At 38.6% G+C, this 20909-nt stretch overlaps 1 protein-coding gene across 1 annotated transcript; it reads left to right on the top strand.

The window, feature by feature from the left end:
* The first annotated feature begins 1495 nt into the window (after window positions 1-1495).
* On the top strand, window positions 1496-14441 carry LOC145895207 (moesin a-like). Its single transcript, XM_082983976.1, has 15 exons — window positions 1496-1585; window positions 3274-3357; window positions 4015-4110; window positions 4359-4463; window positions 5615-5784; window positions 6148-6268; window positions 6730-6839; window positions 7409-7505; window positions 7940-8103; window positions 8507-8637; window positions 10059-10183; window positions 11588-11716; window positions 12125-12238; window positions 12774-12896; window positions 13138-14441. Exons 1-15 carry the CDS (start codon window positions 1511-1513, stop codon window positions 13303-13305), a joined length of 1812 nt encoding a protein of 603 aa, XP_082840102.1. The 5' UTR covers window positions 1496-1510; the 3' UTR covers window positions 13306-14441.
* The last annotated feature ends 6468 nt before the right edge of the window (window positions 14442-20909 follow it).

Here is a 20909-nt window from a genome sequence, read left to right on the forward strand (position 1 = left end):
GCTTTGCCGTGTTAATTTTGGCAAATATTTTACACAGGGCAAGCAGGCTTCCGTTAAATTTTCCACTAAAATCTGTGGATGTATTTTGTGTCTTTTTCGCACAGGTTATGACGTAGAATCCGAGTGGAATCCGTAGCTGTGTGGAAGTGTAGGAATCTGTACAGCGACAAGCCTTATTATAACCACCATATGACTAGGCCGGTTCATGTCAAAATAGGGGTCTCGGATTGTGAAAAGGAAGACTGTTTAGATTTACAAACTTACGTCCTTACTTGAGGTTGAGTGACAACTGCAAGCGGATAATGTGCACAGCTTGTTGATATGTGGTAGATTAGATTGATTGAAACTTAGAACTAGTGCATGTGGCACATGCATATATCAGTGTTGCAGGCACCAGGCAGCATCCAACACTGGAAGAGTTAGCTGTATCCGCGTGTATGGAGTGGAAGGGTACAAGATAAATACCTAAAACCTTTTGAATTTGTAATTTTTCACCTTCTCCAGTCTGTACTTTGGTTTTCTTTGTATCTTAATTCTTAACTGTTTACGGGAGTCCTTTGAACCCGTGGGAAAGTTGAACAGTAAAAGCCCCGATAAGACGATGTACTAAATAGTTGCTTTGTGGGCGCTCGCTACAAGGGCATCAAGTAGGAAAACTGAACAGAAATCATGCAAAATTTTAGTTAGATTCTTTAGTATTTTGCCAAGGAATACTGAGTTTGATTTTGTCGGAATCAATATTAAGAGAGGTGAAGTAACGGTAATCATATATTGAAGATTTGCGTTTCTAGAAAAGTCATGAAAGGTGGGATTTCTACAAGAATTTCAACAACTTTTCTCATAAAAGTTTAAAAAAAGTGATAAAAAGGCTTAAACGAAAGTGAAAGGTAAAGGAAAGGTGGTTGGTTTCGGTACTATTTCCCAGGCAGGAGATTGGGCGCACAGCATGCTTGTCTTGTAGTTTCCTTTAAAGAGCTCGAAGTTTTGTTTACTTTCGTCCTCACGTCCGCGTTCCGATTGCAAGGCACTGATGTGGGCCACCTTCTTCGCTCGACCAGGGGTCAATGCCACTTCGGCAAATACCACTGCGGCCGCGCCCTCAATGCAAAAGCCAATACACTTAACTCTATTGACATTTTTGATTTGTGATAAGTTGTTTACGTACTGATTGACAAAATGCCTTTTCATTAACGAACCATTAAAACTGTGGCATTAAACAAAAGAATTAGAAGTTCATGTGGTCGGAAATACGACGGAATTTTGAATATTTTATTTTACCTCGTAAATCCATGTGTGACAGCCCAATTTTAATTTACGTTGTCTTTTTGTTGATGTAAATTGCAAAGTAAATCCAAAATCAGGTATCCATAATGATTTTGCACAAAGGCAATGAATGGTTGTTTTTTGAGAATTGCTATGCTTATGTTTCGGTACAGGGTAGGCTTTCAATACTTGTCAAGGCCATAATTCTCCATTATTTGTGTGGTAAAACGTATGTTGCAGCCTATATATGTTCGGTGTGACAAAGTACAACGTCGATCCGAGGCGTTACCAACGCAGGGTATCCAAGAAAGTACAAAAACAGGTGATGACCATTTGTACCCGGGCGTCTCGACCTTGCCCCTTATGGCAACAACGTATATATAGCCTCTGCTAAGGGCGTATCTACAGAACGTTTCTCCCATTGCTCATCGATTTGTGTCTTACGTACTAGTTATGTAATGACCTTTAGGTCAAGCCTTCCGAAACATGTTTTTATCTAAAACCAGTTACGACATATCGACCTACGGTTGCTCACTCGTCAAACCCAATAATTTTGGAAGAGAGAAAACACACATTGGTTGATATTTTCATGTGTTATATTTGACAGGTTTATTTCGCACAATCTTTACTGTCATTGTCAAAACGGTTTTATTTCCCAGCCAGTCTTTGTACAGCGGTTTTGTTAAATGTTATTTCTACTGGTTCCAAATATTCCACACAACACAATTGCGTTGACAATGAACGACGGACCTATTGTGTCGAGCACGTTTCGCTTGTGGCAACTAGCTTCTCCCCTAAGCTACAACGCACCCGATTAAGCAACGGCTTGAACGTCGACTTCCCGGCAAAGCTGCGGCTGCGATTGTCACGCAGTTTCACGCCCAGTAAGCAAACATAGCGACGCTGCCGTTTGCGCAAGGCGTAACAACCAGACTATGACGTAACAGCCGGTGCAAATTGGCAATAAAGGTTTGAGAATTATCAGCTAAAGAATTTCCCGTCGTGGATCGCTGCGCACTCGCGTTCTTTTCGGCCGACCTCTACGTTATGCCTGGAGTGACATTTTTGGTCAAGTGGAAACGGCCCATTGCACTTCAACACATTTTGGTGAATCGCTGAGCGTTGCTGCCTTTGCTGGCATTAAACCCGAGTTGGAGCTCTTTGATTCCTACCCAACCTATTTGTTGTTGAGTGCAGTGGACCATGCCATGCAATTTAGGGGGGAAACCAGAGTTTTGATGTCAAAACAACTAAGCACCAAAAATACACACAAATCCGACATGTTTAAGCCAAAATTCATACCAAATCTCTTAAGTTTGTCCACATTTAAAACATCTGCAAAACATACAGTAAAATACATAATTTTAAACAATAAGTGGTATTGGGCTTCAAAAAAAGTCTTATTTGTGCATGAATTTTTTATTGATAAACCATGTCGTGTAATAAACAATATATAGTGTTGTTAGTAACATTCCTTAAATGGTGAAGTACGGACACAATCACCTACCTCATTATTACGTCACAAGACCTGTAATTTTCTACAATCAGGCTCAATTATGGTTTACCTCTTCCATATGAGCATTGACATATACTTGTTGGTGCGTAGTATGTACATGGGAAGGCCAGTGCACTTTAAAGCATAGATATTTTGTAAAACTAGATGATATTTATTCTTGTTCAGTGAAAATTACAAGAAATGAACATGGTAACTAACCAGTATTTTCTTACAGTTGTCTATGTTAGTATTAGTTGCTAGAAAGTTCAAGTTAGCAGTAGATGTAACCTCTTAGGAATTATTAATTTTCATATTCACCAATATCTCAATTTTGTAAACTGGTATTATACTTGGCAAATGACAAATAGTTTGATTTTAGGAAGAAAAAGAGGCAATTGGAAAACTAAGTAATGCTGAGTTTCATGGTCACTGTCAGTTTTCAGTTTTATTATTGCTTTATTCAATAAAATGATGAATGTTGTCATAAGATACTAATGTGTTGCTTTATTTGACAGATCAATGTACGAGTCACGACGATGGACGCAGAGTTGGAGTTTGCCATCCAACCAAGTACAACTGGCAAACAACTTTTTGATCAGGTTTGTTAAATATAGTATAATGAACATTCCTGACCCATTTAACTGTCAGTTAAGAAAGGTAGTTTGTTGTGGACGTTATTGGAATACTATAGGTTCGATTATCTTATTATTAACTAAGGGTCCCTAAATTGAACGAGTATTGTGCAATGAACTGTGGTTAAAATAGGAATTTGTCTCTTTATGTTACAAACTAATATATACTACCTAAAACTAGTTCTTTTTTCAGTGTTAGATCTCACAAATTGTTTTTAAATTGCATTTTTGATGATAGTTAAACAACAGTTGACTGAAGAATAAAAATCGCTGTGTGAATTCATGTGTCATGTTTCAAGATGCGAACAGGCTCTTGTGCTGCTTCAAGCCCTTCAAGGGGCTTAGTTGCCCTTTTTGTTTATTAGCTCAAGTCCCTTGATGCCTGTTAACAGTGCCAAATCACGCTCTCTAGCCGGGCGGCGTATATTTCCTCAATGGTCTTTAATTATGTGAGCCTGAACCACTAAACCCTGTAGTCTGACCTTGCTTAACTTTGGGTGTTGTGCGTGATTTTGCAAATTCCAACCATAAGCTGGAAATATTACACAAAGACAAATGGCATTGTATGTTTTTATGTTAACATCACTTGGCATTTTTACTCAAAAGCATGAATAATTGTTGTAGGTGGTGAAAACAGTTGGCTTGAGAGAGATCTGGTTTTTTGGTCTTCAGTATGCAGACTCCAAAGGTTACTCCACCTGGCTGAAACTCAACAAAAAGGTTTGACAAAAACAAGCAAATAGCTAAAAATCTGAAAACATAGCCATAATATACATAGGTTCATTGTGCATACATTTTCAAACGTTTATTGCAGAAGCTAAATTTGATTGTATTTAGTTTGAACTTTCTTGAGATCGAAAAACTTATCCAACAAGTTCAAAAACATTTGAAATTTAATTCTACGTAGTGGAACGACGCAGGGTTGGATTCTAGTAAAATTATATTTTTCTATGGAATATTTACAATAGGTTCAGCAACAAGATCTCCGCAAAGAGACCCCTAACCTGTTCAAGTTTCGAGCCAAGTTTTATCCAGAGGATGTAGCTGAAGAACTAATTCAAGATATTACACAGGTACCACATATTACTTATATATAACATGCATGTACTGTAAGCATTATCCACATGCTTAATAAAAATTGGCCAGAAAAGTCCAATGCTCAATGTGCATTCATCTTAGTAGCATGTGGGTGGCATCACAGGTAGCTTATGAAAGTGTGTTGTGTAAGTGCCGTCTTCAGTTGCCGTGCTGCAACATTTGCCAACTCTGCAAATCACTTGGTTGCTACGTGTATGTACTTTGAAGGTTGTACAACAGTCATGACATGCCTGTTTGCTGTGCTGCATGTACCGGTCTGCAGTTAAACATTAACTCAATCAAACATTAGTGGCGCCCCATTGGGACTTCTAACCATGCTGTTGGGTTCCATGTCTAGACATTGATAAGATCTAAAGAATGTGGTTTTGATGTTATACTTGCTTATGATATATAAACATTGCATGGTTGTTCTAAGTTTCTTTATTCAAACAAGTTTGGAAATTTTTTGTGATGTTTATGTGAAACAAGACAAATCATTTGTCTGGCTGTCAGTATGAATGTGTATTTAAAAATTACCTTTACTACATCTTGAATAACATAGCACAATTTCAATTTTTTTCAATATTTTTGTGCAAGCTGAGGATCCGTAATAGAGATTTTTTTTAAGCCTTAACTTTCTTTCCTGGATCACCAGTCTTTTCAACTATTGCCCCTGGGCTATTAATATGCCTAACCAAATTGTTGATAGTGGCTGTGCATGGTTCATTTGCATGCCTCAGCTACATTCCTGTGGTTCACCGTTTTAGCCTAAACTGTGTGGTTTCAACTGCTTAGAACGCACATACATTTTTGTTGCAACACTTCAAAACATCACTGTGTATATAATATGTGGCAAAAGGTTTATATGTAAAAAATACAAAAAAAAATTCAATTTTTGGATGAATGACTGTAAGCATTCTAGATTCTTTTGTGAACTACAGACTATGCACAAATGCAGACAATGGTGATCGCTTGTTCACCCAATGATAAAATTCATTATAATTGCACGCACTCTAAGAGTATATTTTTTTTTACTTTAAGTCATTAATGTAATGTTTCATTTTGTTTAGAATGGCCAGCATTCTATTCACGTCAGTGGCAGCATTCAAAACAGTGACAAAATTAAGCAAAATGTATTCTTTTGCAGAGACTATTTTTCCTTCAAGTAAAAGACAGCATCCTCACAGATGAAACCTACTGCCCACCTGAAACGTCAGTGTTGCTTGCATCTTATGCTGTTCAGGCAAAATATGGAACCTACGAACCCGACAAACACAAGCCTGGGTACTTGGCAAATGATAAACTTCTGCCAAACAGGTATGTTAATAAAACAATAAATTTGGGTTCTGTATAAAAACTGTATGGATATATATATATATATATTTTTAAACTGTATGAAAAATATTCTTACGATACACTTCTTTGCGACAAATAAAGCACCTATATTTAAAAAAAATAGTAAAAATCATATTCTGGAAGTAATAGCATCATCTAAATTGGAACTTTATTTCTTTTCCTTAAAAGTGTCACAAAAGTGAGGGGATTAACCTATTTGGGAAATATATTTTTGTCGTACTAAGACATAGATAGTTGTCTGCAATCAATACCAAGATTCTCCTGGATATGTGGTGTTGCTGATATAACCCCTAAAAGAAAGGTTACAGTTTTTGTATTTTTTAGAGTTTATGAACAGCACAAGATGACCAGAGATCAATGGGAAGAAAGGATCCAAACTTGGCATGCAGAACATGGAATTATGCCAAGGGAAGATGCCATGATCGAGTATCTCAAAATTGCACAGGTTGGTCAAGTTTAACCAATTCTCAACCAGATTACAAATTTTCTCTTTCCATCCCCTGGTTTGAATCAAGGTTGTCTTTGACACTATTGCTTTCTGATTGTAGTGATAACTGAAGAGCACCAAGCAGCAATAACTTGATGTTTTAACTGTGCGGCATGTTTTAGTAAATTCAAAAACTGGCATAGAGCTACAATAAGAGTAACAAGTCGCTGTCAATGATATTATGACCGAGTTCATTTGTTATTACAAATAGAAACAATTCTGCTCATAGGTATTACAACTATTTTGTTATTTGATTGACCTAAACTGAGGTCCTTTACATATAGGGCAGTAAAAAATCACCATTTGTTGGCTTATGACTCCATGGCACAAGTAGCGCATTCCATCGTGTACAAGATTTTCCAGTTAAAATGTTGTTGATATTGTAAGGCCTTTTAACCAACCACAAACCTTGAAAACAGGATCTTGAAATGTACGGGGTGAATTACTTCGAAATCACGAACAAGAAAAAGACGAGTTTGTTCCTGGGAGTCGACGCACTGGGACTCAACGTCTACGAAAAGAGCGACAAGTAAAAACTATTTTCGTTACCGTATTGTCATATCTTACACATTGGCCACACCATCTTAATATGAACGTGTTGCGGTGCCCATGCCTCAAGTGTTCACACCACCTCTCATATCGTTATGTAATCACAATGTTAAATTTGCGACCAGCCAACAAGTTACCGCGATAAATTATTGGCTGTGCACACGAACCAGTGTTGGCGAAGCTCCTAAAATGCACTTTAGTGGCATTAATTGTTTGCAAACCCATCTGATAAATATTGCCGCCATTAACACACAAATACCTTTATCTTTTTTTAATTAGTGTTACATGATGATATCCTTTTGTGGGCAGTAGTAGCTCTTTCTGAGCGCAAAATTTGACAGACCAGTTCTATACTCGCAGTAATAACTATAATATGTGCCAAAAATTTTGCTTGTTTTTGAAACGCTACCTTGAACCTCACTGTTATGACTAGTATGTGTATTATTGTATTAAGACTAGAATAGTTCGTTAATTTCATGATAAAGCGTTGAAAATTGAATAAACGTTTTTTTGTGTGTGGAAATTACCTGCATTTCTGATATTTTTCAGACTGACACCAAAGATCGGCTTCCCATGGAGTGAGATCAGGAACATTTCCTTCAACGACAGGAAGTTCGTCATTAAACCAATCGACAAGAAAGCTCCAGTAAGCTTATTGTGATGCAATAATTTGTACGCGCGAATACTGGCTGGGAATACCTACAGCGTTGTAAATCACACAAAATAATTACATCAATCATATTGACGCTGGTTTTACAACGAAAAAAAATGTAATCATCTAAATTGGAACACTCTATTCTTTAGACTCGGTGGCATCGCTGTCTTGGCTTGATACGAGATTATGTATTGTTGAGCATTTGTATCCGGTTATTTTACAATTTAAAATTGTCAAAAAGACAGAAAAAAGCTTTAACATGCAACTTTAGCCCCGCTGTTACGTATGTGCATTCCATCCAAGAAACCAGGCAATAATTCCACGGTGATTTCCATCGGGTCGGCTTACGTCAATTTGACGATTGCCAGACAACCATCAACCAACCAACCAACCAACCAACCAACCTATAAAAACCTTTTGTGCAGGACTTCGTTTTCTACGTCGAGCGGTTACGCATCAACAAGCGCATCTTGGCGTTATGCATGGGTAACCACGAGCTATACATGAGACGTAGAAAGCCAGACACAATTGAAGTTCAACAGATGAAAGCTCAATCTAGGGAGGAAAAGCACCAGAAACAACAGGAAAGGTCTGGAACGTTTCAATTGTTTCTGTTTCACAAATTCATCTAATGTTCGATATGTTTTTTATACAATTAATTAACCACACTATTGACGTGTATTGACCGTTTTGGAAATAATTTTGAATTTCCTATGCTTTTGCAAGCACAACGAGTAAAAGCTTTTAACCTCGGCTCATTAATAATCTAAATAATAAAAATCGCAAGGAAAATGTTCATTACACAAAATTGTTTTAAAACTTCAGTATTAAACAGCCCTAAGAAAAACTAACAACACGAATTTTAATTTTCAAAGGCAATGAATTTTAATTTCATTCTGAATTTTCACCGTTGTTGCGGCGTGGTTGACAACGCGCTATCCTCCTTATTGTTTGCCAAGCATTCAGGCGAGTCATTTCTCTGTTGTGTGCAGGCAAGCGCTGGAACGCGAAAAGAACCGCCGAGCTCAGGTGGAGAAGGAAAAGGAAATGGCCGAGAAAAAGATGAAGCAACTGGAGGAAAAAATGTGCAAATACGAAGAGGACAATAGAAAGTACAGAGAAGGTACGTGTGGCAACAATCACGCTTTCATTGTTAGAAACAAGTGCTTTGGTTTCCCAAGTTATGGCAATGAAAACATGTTTTTGTGATTTCTATTCGATAATTTTGTACTAAGAACTAAAACGCGCGAACACCATTTTGACGATTTGCAGAATTGCACTCTGGGCGTTAACTGATACAATGGCTCACTAGGTGAAACGCTCTCCCGGACCCAAATCTCATAAATTTTGACATTGTTGTAAAAAAAACACCTGGCTGACATATGTAGCTCGCAAACAAGGAGAAATTTCAATGCCTCCGCTATTTAATAACCACATAGTGTCTCTGTTTGATCGGAAACCGTGTTGAGTGTAGTGGCACGTATACCCGTGCAACTATATCCGCACGGTTACCTCTGTTTGCTATTCCACATTATTGTTGTCGGAATCGCGTTTGACTCCAAACGACGTCTGGCGTTTTTTTGACGTGTGTGCTCTTGTCGGTAGAGCGAATATTAGAGTATTGACCAAAATGCTTTTTAAAAATTTATAAGCGGCGTCGTTAATGTCATTTGGGTTACGTTCTAAACCGCAACTGATCGTCAAGTTACAATATGGTTAAAAAAGCGCCACGGTTTACACTTAAGTTAGTTTTTTTTGGGACATTCTGCAAAACCTTTATTTGTGGTTATGACAAAACAGTAGATATTGTGACTTGACACAACACATAGCAGTGCTGTAGTAATAGGACCACGAAAAGAGCCTTCTAGCATCTAGTTGGACTGACACAATACGTGGACTGTCGCTTCCGTTTTAGTTAAACCGGATGCTTTGCTGTCACATCAGGATTGTAGTCAGTATGCACTGCTTCTTCCAACTGCTCTAACAAATGCCACTGGTTTGTCAACGTTGGCTACGATGATATTTGGGATTTGAAACATTACACAATATTGCCATTTTGTCTTGTTCCGAATTTACCCGAAACTTGCATTAAACTGGTTTTGGCCAGAAAATTAACTCCAAACAACAATATTGTCAGGCCATCTCGGCTTGTTTCTCATCACTCCGGCCAGATTATTTTGTATTGACCAAAATTTTCCACACGAAATACGAAATACAAATTTTGAGGTAGCAAGTTTGTCGCCTGGAGACTGAACCATACAATATGTATTAAAGTTAATAATTTACTTTGAATATAAAAGCCAAAGCTAAGATGCTGTTACTAGTACTGATGATGAACCAAGTATAGGTTCGAAACGTTTACTTAAAATGATTAACAGCATCTTTGCTTTGGCTTCTATATTCAAAGTTATTAACTCTACTTATTTTGCACCCAATTAATAATTTACAGTTCACAAATATAATGTCAATGCAGCGCCGCTATTTGCTAATGCAAATATATAACTTCCCATCTTGTGTACTCAATACGGATATCTTGCGTCACAGAATTGGAAGAAAAGCAAAAAGTTGCCGAGAAACTGAAACAGGAAAAAGAACAAGCTGAAGAAGAGAGGATCAGAATAGAACAATATCGAATTGCGGCAGAGAAAGAGGCCCAACTCCTGCAGCAGGTATATTACAGTGTAGGGTTTACTCCAGGTCGAAGGTCTGCGATCCGCGGACTGCGGTGTATGACATTTTCACTCCACAGTTATGGCTCATGTAGAAGACAGACTCATTTAAAAAAAAAAACACAAACAACGGGAATAAATTAATAGTCTGCTCTTCTGGCACAAAAAATACGTAACTTCGCCTGTTATCCAACAAGGCTTCCTCAGGGTAATGATACTGGTATAGCACACAACCAACACCAAGAAAACGTACCAAGACGAAAAATTAACGCTAACACCGCTTGTGAAATCACGTGATGTCGGTTAATCAAGTTACGTTTTTATTGTGCCAGAAAAGCAGACTATTAAATTACAATATGCCTGACAGCAACAGAAACATTATATTACGGGAATAACTATTAACATGTGGCACTTTTGTTGCGGTTAACTGCATGTCGGTTCACCAAAAGTTTTGCGGTCGCTTTATGCTTGTTCCGTGTGTAACAGCAAGTCAAATATTCCGTCAACTTCAATTTCGTGACTCCGAATGTGTCATGGTTTGCTTTAGATAAAGGTCACACTGGCTCTTTGTATGCTAAAGCTTCAGGTCAAATTGGTGCAAGTTCATGTTGCTTTATGGCGTCTGGTGCAATAAATTCCACGGCCGTGTTGTTTACAAACACCATTGACGTAAGTTTGGCCATGTCGATGTAACGTTAATGGTCGTACTTACCATACTCTTATCATAAATCAAGCCATCACAGTCCTGTGTGGCAAGTTCATTCACGGACAGTGGTTTCTTGAATATTAAACCGCTTGCAATAATAAATTTTTAAAAAGGTAAAAATTTAAAACGGTTTCTTGGTCTTTTTTACTGTGTAATTGCAACTGGAACATTTTTGGCGTGAATGTTGTGTACCTTTTTTAAATGCAAAATCAGGCCATTTAATTTAACCATTAGAACTAATGTCCGAATTCCCGATAATTCAACCTGCATCACACCCTGTGGTTTCGCTGGATTTTGCACTCGCCGTTTTGTTTGGTTTTGCCAAAGGCTCCTACATACCCCTGTGGTAATGTAATATTTTACACTTAGTCATGCGCCCAACTCAGGGTTTCTTAACTCATTTGGGACCGTGGCACACTTAGGCCAATTGAGTTAACGCTGCGGACCCCGGTCGTCTATATAAAGTTGACTTCCCCAGTGGTCCGCCTGATCGTCAGCAACAGTGGTTGGTGTTTAGGAAAATCTGTGAATTCCAACGGGTTCATGGTGCCCCAATTTAGAACCCTCGAACTTATGTGCATTAGACTGCAGACCTCGACAAAACATAAAAAAAGATACAAATTCCACAAAATCAGAATAATTTCTGTTTCATTTTGTATCGTCGGCCTTTTCAATAAAATTATTTATTGTTTGTTTAGAAAGCGACCGAAAACGAGCAAGAGAAGCTTGACATGGAGGCCGAGGTTGAGGCAAAGCTAGCTGAGATCGAGAGGCTGAAACTTGCTGAACAGGAGAAAGCTGAAGATGCTGAAAAGTGGAAAATAAAGGTTTGTATCCAAATTCTTTTCATCTGTAACAAGTGGATACAAAAGGCAACAACCTTTAGGTATTCTTGACTACGCAAAAAAAATGTTGAAATTTTTTTGATACGAAACCCGATTGAATAGTACATGCCCTCTGTATATGTATATCAACCGTTACTATAGTTATATAACATGTAGAACCATCATTGTAGTAGAGGTTGTTGGTTTGTCAGGCTTAAAAAATAAAATTAAAACCCAGTAAGTACCATAAAGCTAGACATACCGTGTGTGCATCCCAGGGGCGTATCCAGGAGGGCGCGTTTGGACCCCCCCCCCCACCCCCCACACACACCCAATTAAAAAGATTTTCTGGATCTGCCCCCGCTGCAGACACAAAATTATTTTTCGTTCATCGTTGTTTGTATTCCACAGGCTGAGGAAACTGAGAAGGAGATTTCACAGAAAGAGAGGGAGATTATGGAGCTTCATGAACAGAGGAGGGAACCTGTTATTACTGAAACTCACGTTAAACAAGAAATGATGGAGGTAAATCAGCGTCTATTGAAACTCTCGTGTTTAAATGAAATATGTGTTTTGTACAGCTAATGTACGCCACCTGGTGGTTAATTTTTTATGTCGGCCGTTTTGTGTACTTCGCAATCGAAACCACAGCAGCGTGGCGTTTAACTGGACGCTATCACTGCGAGCAATGATCAATACGTAGGCGCCTAGTTTCATTTTTCCAGGGCGGGGCTATATTATGACGTCATAGTTTGTTACTATGACGTCATCACGTATCGAAAAACCCAGCCCCCCGGACTAGGCGCCTGTGGATCAAGATAATGACGATTATGACGTCAAATTTCCATTAAGGTAGCATGTTGCAAAAAGTAATGGCTAATTTTCATCGCCAGTGTGGTTGGACGCGTTAAAGTATACGCGACTTTCGTAGACGTTAATTAACAATGTTATTTATGACACTGGAACAAACGTAGGCGGTTTGAGATAACCTTGGGCCGATGTGCACTTTCCTCCGTGCCCCCCATTGCCTGTAAACTTATAACGGACAAATTATTGGCAGCTTAATATGGAGGACGACCAAGGAAAGAGCGATCTCACTCACGAAGTGGGAGAGGGAGACAGGAGTGAAGAAGATCGTTTGACCGAATCTGAGAAGAACAAGGCTCTGCAAACACAACTTGAGGTAAACTGATATCTTGTGTTTGTCTTCTAATGACCTTGGCCAAGGTTCACCTAAGTGCGACCCGGCCCAGATGACTAGTTTATCTGGCCCGCCGAGTTTGGCCCCGCAAAGTGTAACGAAGTTGTTGAGTTTATAAATTTGAACAAGAAGTTCAAAGGTCGTGTTCGAAACGTTTCCATTTATTGTATAGCAGCATATTAGCTTTGGCTTTCTTATTTAAAACACTCTTTTAACGTTGCAGGATCTTCGTTCACAACTAAACAACCTGCGTGACACCAACACAGCCCCCAGCCAGATGGACATCATCCACGATGGAAATGTGAAGGCCGGACGCGACAAATACAAAACCCTCAAGCAGATCCGATCAGGAAACACGCGTCACCGCATCGACGAGTTCGAGTGCATGTAACAGTCTTATGACGTAACGCCTCTATTGCGTCACCCGCCGCCGGTGACGCAGTTTGATTACGAAGTCACCTTGATTTGTGCGGGCCCGTGATTGGAGGCCATTCGCGAACCGCCCGCTCTCCATTAGGAAACAAACAAAGCCGATATTACGCTTAAATTGATTGATGCCTTTTCTACAATGACGTCATATATCTATATACTGTATTTTTTGTTTCGTGCGCCTGCGCGTAATTTAATGCTTCTGCGTCCACGCGGTCATCTCAACGCTTTGCTGCGATTGTAGCCAAGTATTTAACATCATGCCAAGAATCTGTTGGGTAAAAAAGCAAAATAATCACGACAATATCGCGTATCACGAACTAAGATAGATAAACCAAATATTTGGAAGTCAAAATTAAATCGGAGGTAAATCTCCTACAGTCCTTTGCGTTATGTCTTTTTTGTTTGCTCTACTTTGTTTTTTGCTCGTAAAAAAATTACAAAAAAATGTGGAGTAACCCCTGTCATCGCCAAGCCGCCTGTAATAATAATTTCTGTACAAACAATAAGGTAAAACAGAATGTCATTTGTGTGTTTGCGTTTTTGTTTTCCGATCGTTTTTTTTCAGCTGTCCCCGCACCTCTTATAACTCGGCTTTTCATGACGTCAGCAAAACCCCTTATCTTTATCCTGATGACGTCATAACCCTCTCATGTATAATTTTTCATCGCAGTTGTATTTTGTGACGCAATTGTATTTGTCCAATCATGCGCTCGCTTTTTTGAGCCCCACAGCCGTATCACGTGATTCAAAAGTGAACGCACGAATGAGTAACGTCACGGCGGTGACGTCATGCCCTCTCGTATCAAGTGTTAGAAGTTGTGTAGCATGTAGGATCACTGTAGTAGAGGTTGTACATTTTTCAGGCCCAAAATAAAATCAATACCCAACACCTATTTAAGCGAATCAAGTCATAAAGAACGTTATGTTATAACTGTAGCCTCCAACTTCATGGTTCGTCTCCTGTTTCGGTGTCGGTATTTCGGTTTTTTCCACAAAAGTTGTTTCAGAGAAATCGTGCATGTATCGGTATTTCGAAACTACGATTAACTACAAAAAAAATGCAATCGATACTTGAATATAAACTTTATTCTGGTATTTTTATGTTTTCGAGTTTTCCGAGCACCAAATTTTACTTCAGTATCCCACAAGTTTCTTACTGTCTGAGTTGCCTCTCGCAAAGGATAAATCACAAGCATTGGTGTTAGCACAGGTGAAATTGTGCACGTCCAATTTAATTTACCAACCAACAACCTGCTTCCCCCAGCGACATAGGTGTTACTTGATAATAAACAGCGTAAAATACGGAGTGTAAGAAATATAAACACGTTGGCAACAAATTGATGCGCGACCTGTCAACCTACTAATGCAGTCCTGTGTAGTAAAGACATCCCGTATGCTGTAGGTATTGAACCAATGTCGTGAACTTAATACAGATAAATGACAGTGGTGCACAAAAAAGATTTTATTAATGTAAAACCAAACGAATACATGAAAAAATCAATTAAACAGAAACTTTACGGCAGAAATAACTTTTTGTATACGGACACCAGCGGCGCAATAGAGTTAGTAACACTTCATGGCGGCAAGTAGCAAAAAAAGTGATTTCCACTGGCGTATGATGACGATTTATAAACCACAGAAGTTTTGTCAACATTGCAATTCTATAAAGAGATTGATCGGAAAAATTTTCGCAGACAAGTAAAGTATCGTGAGTTTTAATCTTAAATTCAGACATGGTTGAGTAAGTTGACTGGGAACCTAAAAGTCTTTTACCAAAATTGGCGTATTTTTTTCTTTTAACTTTGTTTTCATTGGTTTATTGCATAACATGGGGATCGTGTTTCTTAGCTTTTGCCTAACACCAGGTAGATAGTTCATGGAATCCTTTGTATTATTCATGGGTTGTGGGAAATGCTGGCCTATAAATCCCTTCAAACTTTTTAAATTATCAAATAGTGTTTCGAGGAACAACGCATGCAGTCTGCTAAGAAAACAGTTACGTATTCATAAGGCAACCAGAAGCTGTTTTTTGGATAGTTTTTGTTTGTTGCATATAAAGCGCAAAACGGAATTGACAACTTTGCGGTAAATGAGTCATTTGGCGATTAAAGTTAATCACGAATGCAATCACAAACATTCGAGTTCATTTGTACACACTTTAATGTACCGGGTTGCAGGTTGTTTTCTTCAAAACAACTTACTGACACCTGGTAGGCCTATATGCTTCTGCTTTCGAGTAAGCGGTATTCCAGCTGTTGTCTTGATATCCTGGCAACCGTAAATGTCACTGGATATATCGGTATCATCGATCGCCAATCTACGGTTAAAGGTTCGCCTTATAATACACACTTTATATTATTGTGTTTGTATGAAGGAACACGAAATAATCAAAAACAGGCATTTGAAAGCAGTACACACACGTAATTTGTTTGCTGACAAGTTTATATAAGTTGTAAAAGCCATGTTATTCATAAATTTCTCGGTCGGCATTTTAAAAACTTATCCCTCGACAAAAACGCTCATTGAACGATGGTAAAAAATGCATCGAGGCTCATGGGCTTTACTGTTTGTGTAAAAATATTGGCACTACATTGGTAGCCTAAAGTGCCAGCAACACGCCCATAGACTAAAATCGTAGGAACTGTATCTCAATAAATTTTTTTGCTGCTTCCAAAAAATTGTTCATTTCTCACATACAAATGCGTTTTTCTCCAAACCAAGTTAATGTATTTTTCCTGTGGTATTATTTATGCATTAACCTGGTTGATGCGCATCCATAATCATTTCCGTGTACTTCATAACAAAATAATAAAAGATATAGATATCGTGTAAAAGATGTGTTTATACGATATAATATCAAAATCACGTTATTGATCCGGACGTATACGTAGCAACAATGGTATGGGTGATGTCACCGTACGATCCTGACAGAAATAGAATTGGTACATCGAGAACATATCAAACCATATTACTTTCCGTCATGGTCTAAACTGGAAGAAAAACGACATACGCACCGATAAAACCATACGGATAATGGAGTAACGCGGCCAAAATTGTTGGTACAATTATTGACACTCTTCTTACACTAAATTACCGGATATCCCTGTCAACATATATAAGGTTGTATGTCATACTTCCTTCGAAAACCCCAACCGCGAGAAGAGAGACGATGCCAACATGCTTTACGGATAAGATCCAAATCTTAATGCTGTTAACGTCCGCGAGTTGCTGTAAACAACTAGAGGTTGCTTTAAATAAAACCACGAGAAACGGAGAAGTTCACCATGGCAAATGAAAATATTTGTAGACGTTTTCGTACTGGCAATTAAGCCGTCAAGATTTCTGATTCACAAAACAAACGAATATCATGGATCGTGTACTTTTTATGTAACGCCAAAAAACGGGTCGTGATTTTCTGTTTCCAAAAAATAGACGCTCCTAATTTCTCCGTAATTTTTTTCCGTCGGCAGCCACATCAAGCACACTTCTGAAATCTGCTGCCCAAAGTCATGAGGTCACAAACGGATTTAAAATTCATAATAAAACGTTTTTGAGTTTTGAAAAAAAAGCTTTTAAATTATGTTTTCCTCTTTGTCTTACACATATTTGGACTTCCATGTAATTTGGATAACAACGTTGTTAATATTTATATATTTTAAGTATATGCGTTACAAACACTTTATTGCTTGAAAACACGCCGTCATCAAAAGGTACAGTTTACTGCGTCAATACATTATACATACAGTAGATATACACAATGTATTGCCATCTGACGCAAGTTGCGGAAAAGGGAGCGGCGATGAAGTTTCTTCGTAGGCTTTTAAACAAACAACAACACTGCAGACACCTTCAGGCGATATTGTGAAGTGCTTGAAACGTCACGCATGTCGACCCTTCAATAATACTTTTAAAACTGTCGGGTGAAATTTCCTCCCCAAAAACCACAGCCTTACGTGCAAAACCTCTCAGTTGTTATTAACAGGTGACGTAGTAGTATGTAAGAATATCAACTAAGCATTATTAATCTTAAACATAGACCCAACTCTGTAAACATCTACATGGAAGCTACATACGGCAACGAAGTGTCCAAATTGATGAATGTGGTCGTGCTGGTGGTCATTCGTATACTACACTTCTGCGGGTATGCTGACATCCGCCAAAGGGGGTTCAACAACATACGCCAACATTGACATCAGCTTTCGTGTTTAACTGCCCCCACAATACAACAGTCGTCGAACCGGACGATTCAGCCACGATAAGTGTTTTCCCAAACGAACATTAATCAAAATATGGTTGTGTGCTGACTTCACACGATTTTGGTTCCCAAGAAATATTTACAGAGCGGACGCTGGGAGCATTAGTTGTTTAAACTTAGTCTGGATTAAGAATTAGTAACGACCTGTTCCAAGAAATCTTCATTCAGTGTTGTAAATTTGTAACGACTTTTGACCTATGCGATTATTCCTGGGTTTATGGCCTTTTAGTTAGCTTATCCATTCTCTCAAGAAGATAACAATGTTACCCATAAATACTACTTTAATTGTTTCTTAGCTCCGTTAATACTTTCATGTTTGAAGGCAATAAATTATATTTCTGTAAGATTGGAAATCTTTACTTGAAAAGCACCTTCCTTCCAATTAAAACTTGCCAGAATGCAACATAAACAACAGCCCGCGGAAACTGCAAAACACGCAGAAACGGGCGTCCGATTGAAGTTGTTCTAAGCGCGGTCTTTGCGGACTTACATAATTTTTGCAAATTACAGACCTAGACTTGACACAAATTGTGCAATTTCTTCACTGAAATGCTAATCTTGACATTTGCCGCGACAACTGTGCAAATGAAAGCACATGCATAACTGGTACAGTATCTAAGAAAAAAGTTGTTGGAAAAGCATTTGAAAATGGGATAGCGATTTAGCAATGTTTTTCATGGTCACGAACGAACAAACTTTATTAATACAACGCGTTAAAAAAGACGCCAAAAAATTATTTAGGCTATAAACTTTAAATGCATTGTTCGAAACAGCACCAGCATCCGGCAAATCCAAGTGATATTCAATTTTCGCGTAAACAAAACCGCAAAACCGCACGCCATGACCTACTCGTTATAAAAATATATTCACCTTGTACTTCAGCGCAGTCGGGAGCTGTCTCCGAGGCCTTTTGAACTGACATCAACAAGAATACTTGCGAACAAGAAGTTGTGTTTTGCACCTGTTTTTTTGCAAAATGTCATGTTTTGAAACCGAACTGTGACAAGCGTCGAGTGCCTCTCGGAAAAGTACGTAGCAAAAACTTTCCGAATTTTCACATAATGTGTTTTCAGGTTGTGCACAGTTATGTAAGTTTTTCTTTGCGTATCAGCGGCTACAAGCTCCCGGTTCATAATAACCTTGCAATTAACCTGAGAAACTTTGCATGTTGAAGTTAATTTTTCCCAACTATTATATTTGCGTAAAATAATGCCCTGATCAAACTTCGGTATTCACTAAACATTTAGTTTTGTTAACATCTGGCAATAAAAAAAGTATTCCAAATCATATTATTGGTTGAATGGCCGTTATGCACCGTCGCTTACAGCAAAAACATCCTTGTTAAATCATTTTGAAATGAAAGTTTTATATGTGACTTGTTGTTCATATTTGGACAAACGAGAAGTTTTCTAGACACTCGAAGCCAAGATTTGGTCTCGCGATGAAACAGAGACTATTAATCGCATTAAACCTGTGACAAATGCCAACATGCAATAGGAGAAATAAGAAAAATGAGAAAACAAATTTTGTTTTGACACTTTGCTGAATTTTACAGCAATTGTTGGTGAATGTGTTTGTTGGTCGGTATGCGTATTTTGGTCTTCAGCAATTCAAACAAACAGGTATATCCAAGCAGAACCAGGAAAGTACAGACTTTTAAACAGTGCGTATCAACTTCCAATTTTACTCAGATGACAGATGCTGCCCTGCCTCCGGTAGAAAACATTAGTAATTTAAATTTATGGATGGACAAACTTCTACTGCATTTTGTATGACGTTTAGTGCTTAAAAGTAAGTTATTCCGGTAAAAGAATTCTTGCCGTTACACTGTTTCAGGAAAAATACAACGGCTGATGTGCCCCAAATTGTAATGTGAAACTTAAATTTTAGTAATTTTTTTAACTTATTTAAGAAATCTCATGCATGCAAAAACTCAATGATTTACTTTTTCCAGAAAAATTCAATCTTAAGTTTTTTTTTTACTTTTACTCTGTTGCCGATACATCAAATCTTACACGAGGCATCAAGGTCTGTTACCTGGTTAGCGCTTGATTTCAAACCCATATGTTTGCGACGCGTGCATGTGCTTGCAATACAGTTGTGCAGACTTTGTGACAAATCGACCAACTCTGAAAGTCGGAATTATTGTTACTGGGAACATCGCGCGTCTGGAAAACAATCGGCGGGCGATTTTCTCACTTGTGATTTTGCCACTGTCACGTTCGGGGGATTCCCCTGTTTATGAAATCCGACTTATTCCAATCTTTTCCCGTCGGCTCATCCGACTTAACGCCACTCGTTTTGGTTCAAGAGACAATGGATTGCGGATTGCCAGACAAAAGAAACGGACTTAATCCACAGGTAAATACGCGAAGTCCATGTTTCGTAAACTCGCGCAACAGCACGCAAGACTTTGTTTGGCAAAAAACGTGTCCCTGTCTCGGCTAAATTAAGTGGGATTGTAACTTACCGCGCTAACAAATCCACCGTTTGCTCGACGAGCAGTTTTCGGTCTGCTTATGCGACGCTTTAAGCGCTGCCACTTCCATCTGTGTACGAGCTGCCTTATTTGGTCATATACAGCTGCGCCAAAACAATTATTGTGCGATGGAATAACTTCCACTGTCGCAAAACCGGGAAACGGAAACGGCTATGGTGGGGATTTCCCTTTAATCGTGTCCACATTGGTGGTGACGTTGATAATTGTTGTGCTTGTAAATGATCGGTTATTTTCAGTTTACTTTCCCTTGATTGCTAAACATCCTTTGGCGATTCCAAGATATTTATTTTTGCTCTTCCGGGGGAAGTTGAAGTCACGCAGTCGATATTTCCGCGTGTAGACACAGTTTGACCCCGAGTCGTGTCCGGTTTACCCGCGTAAGACTGTTATGACAAACAAGTATGTAATCACATACAAGAGACAAACAATAATTTTGTGGTTTTATAGAACTTTCCTCGCGATAATCTTCAGGTACGACATGGTCTCGTGATTATATATAGCGCTTTTTCACAATAGTGTCAGATTTCCACGTGCAATGCTTGCGGGTTGGCATCATGCAAGGTGGCAATTAAAGGCGGCACACGTCACACAGTTAACGTAAGAGGCTGTAAAAACCATAGGTCAAATGAATCACATCGACAGTGTGGGTTTTTGGTTCAGAACACTTTGCAAAGTTGACAGGAGTTTTGGCTGTAGGCGAACATTTTGTGTCACGAGTTCGATCGCTGTGATTTTACTGGTGCAAAAAAAAAGTTAAATATTTGACGCTTGCATTTTCACTTATTTAGTTGAATTATTGAGGTTGGGT

Source organism: Ascidia mentula, chromosome 3, assembly GCF_947561715.1.
Source record: "Ascidia mentula chromosome 3, kaAscMent1.1, whole genome shotgun sequence".
Classification (NCBI taxonomy): Eukaryota; Metazoa; Chordata; class Ascidiacea; order Phlebobranchia; family Ascidiidae; genus Ascidia; species Ascidia mentula.

Bases quoted from the DNA above. Each gene is read 5' to 3' on its own strand.
- LOC145895207 (XM_082983976.1), top strand. From the start codon at position 1,511: ATGTTCGGTGTGACAAAGTACAACGTCGATCCGAGGCGTTACCAACGC. The intron at 6,269-6,729 runs GTTGGTCAAGTT...CCTTGAAAACAG, and splicing joins AGTATCTCAAAATTGCACAG to GATCTTGAAATGTACGGGGT. The intron at 8,638-10,058 runs GTACGTGTGGCA...CTTGCGTCACAG, and splicing joins CAATAGAAAGTACAGAGAAG to AATTGGAAGAAAAGCAAAAA.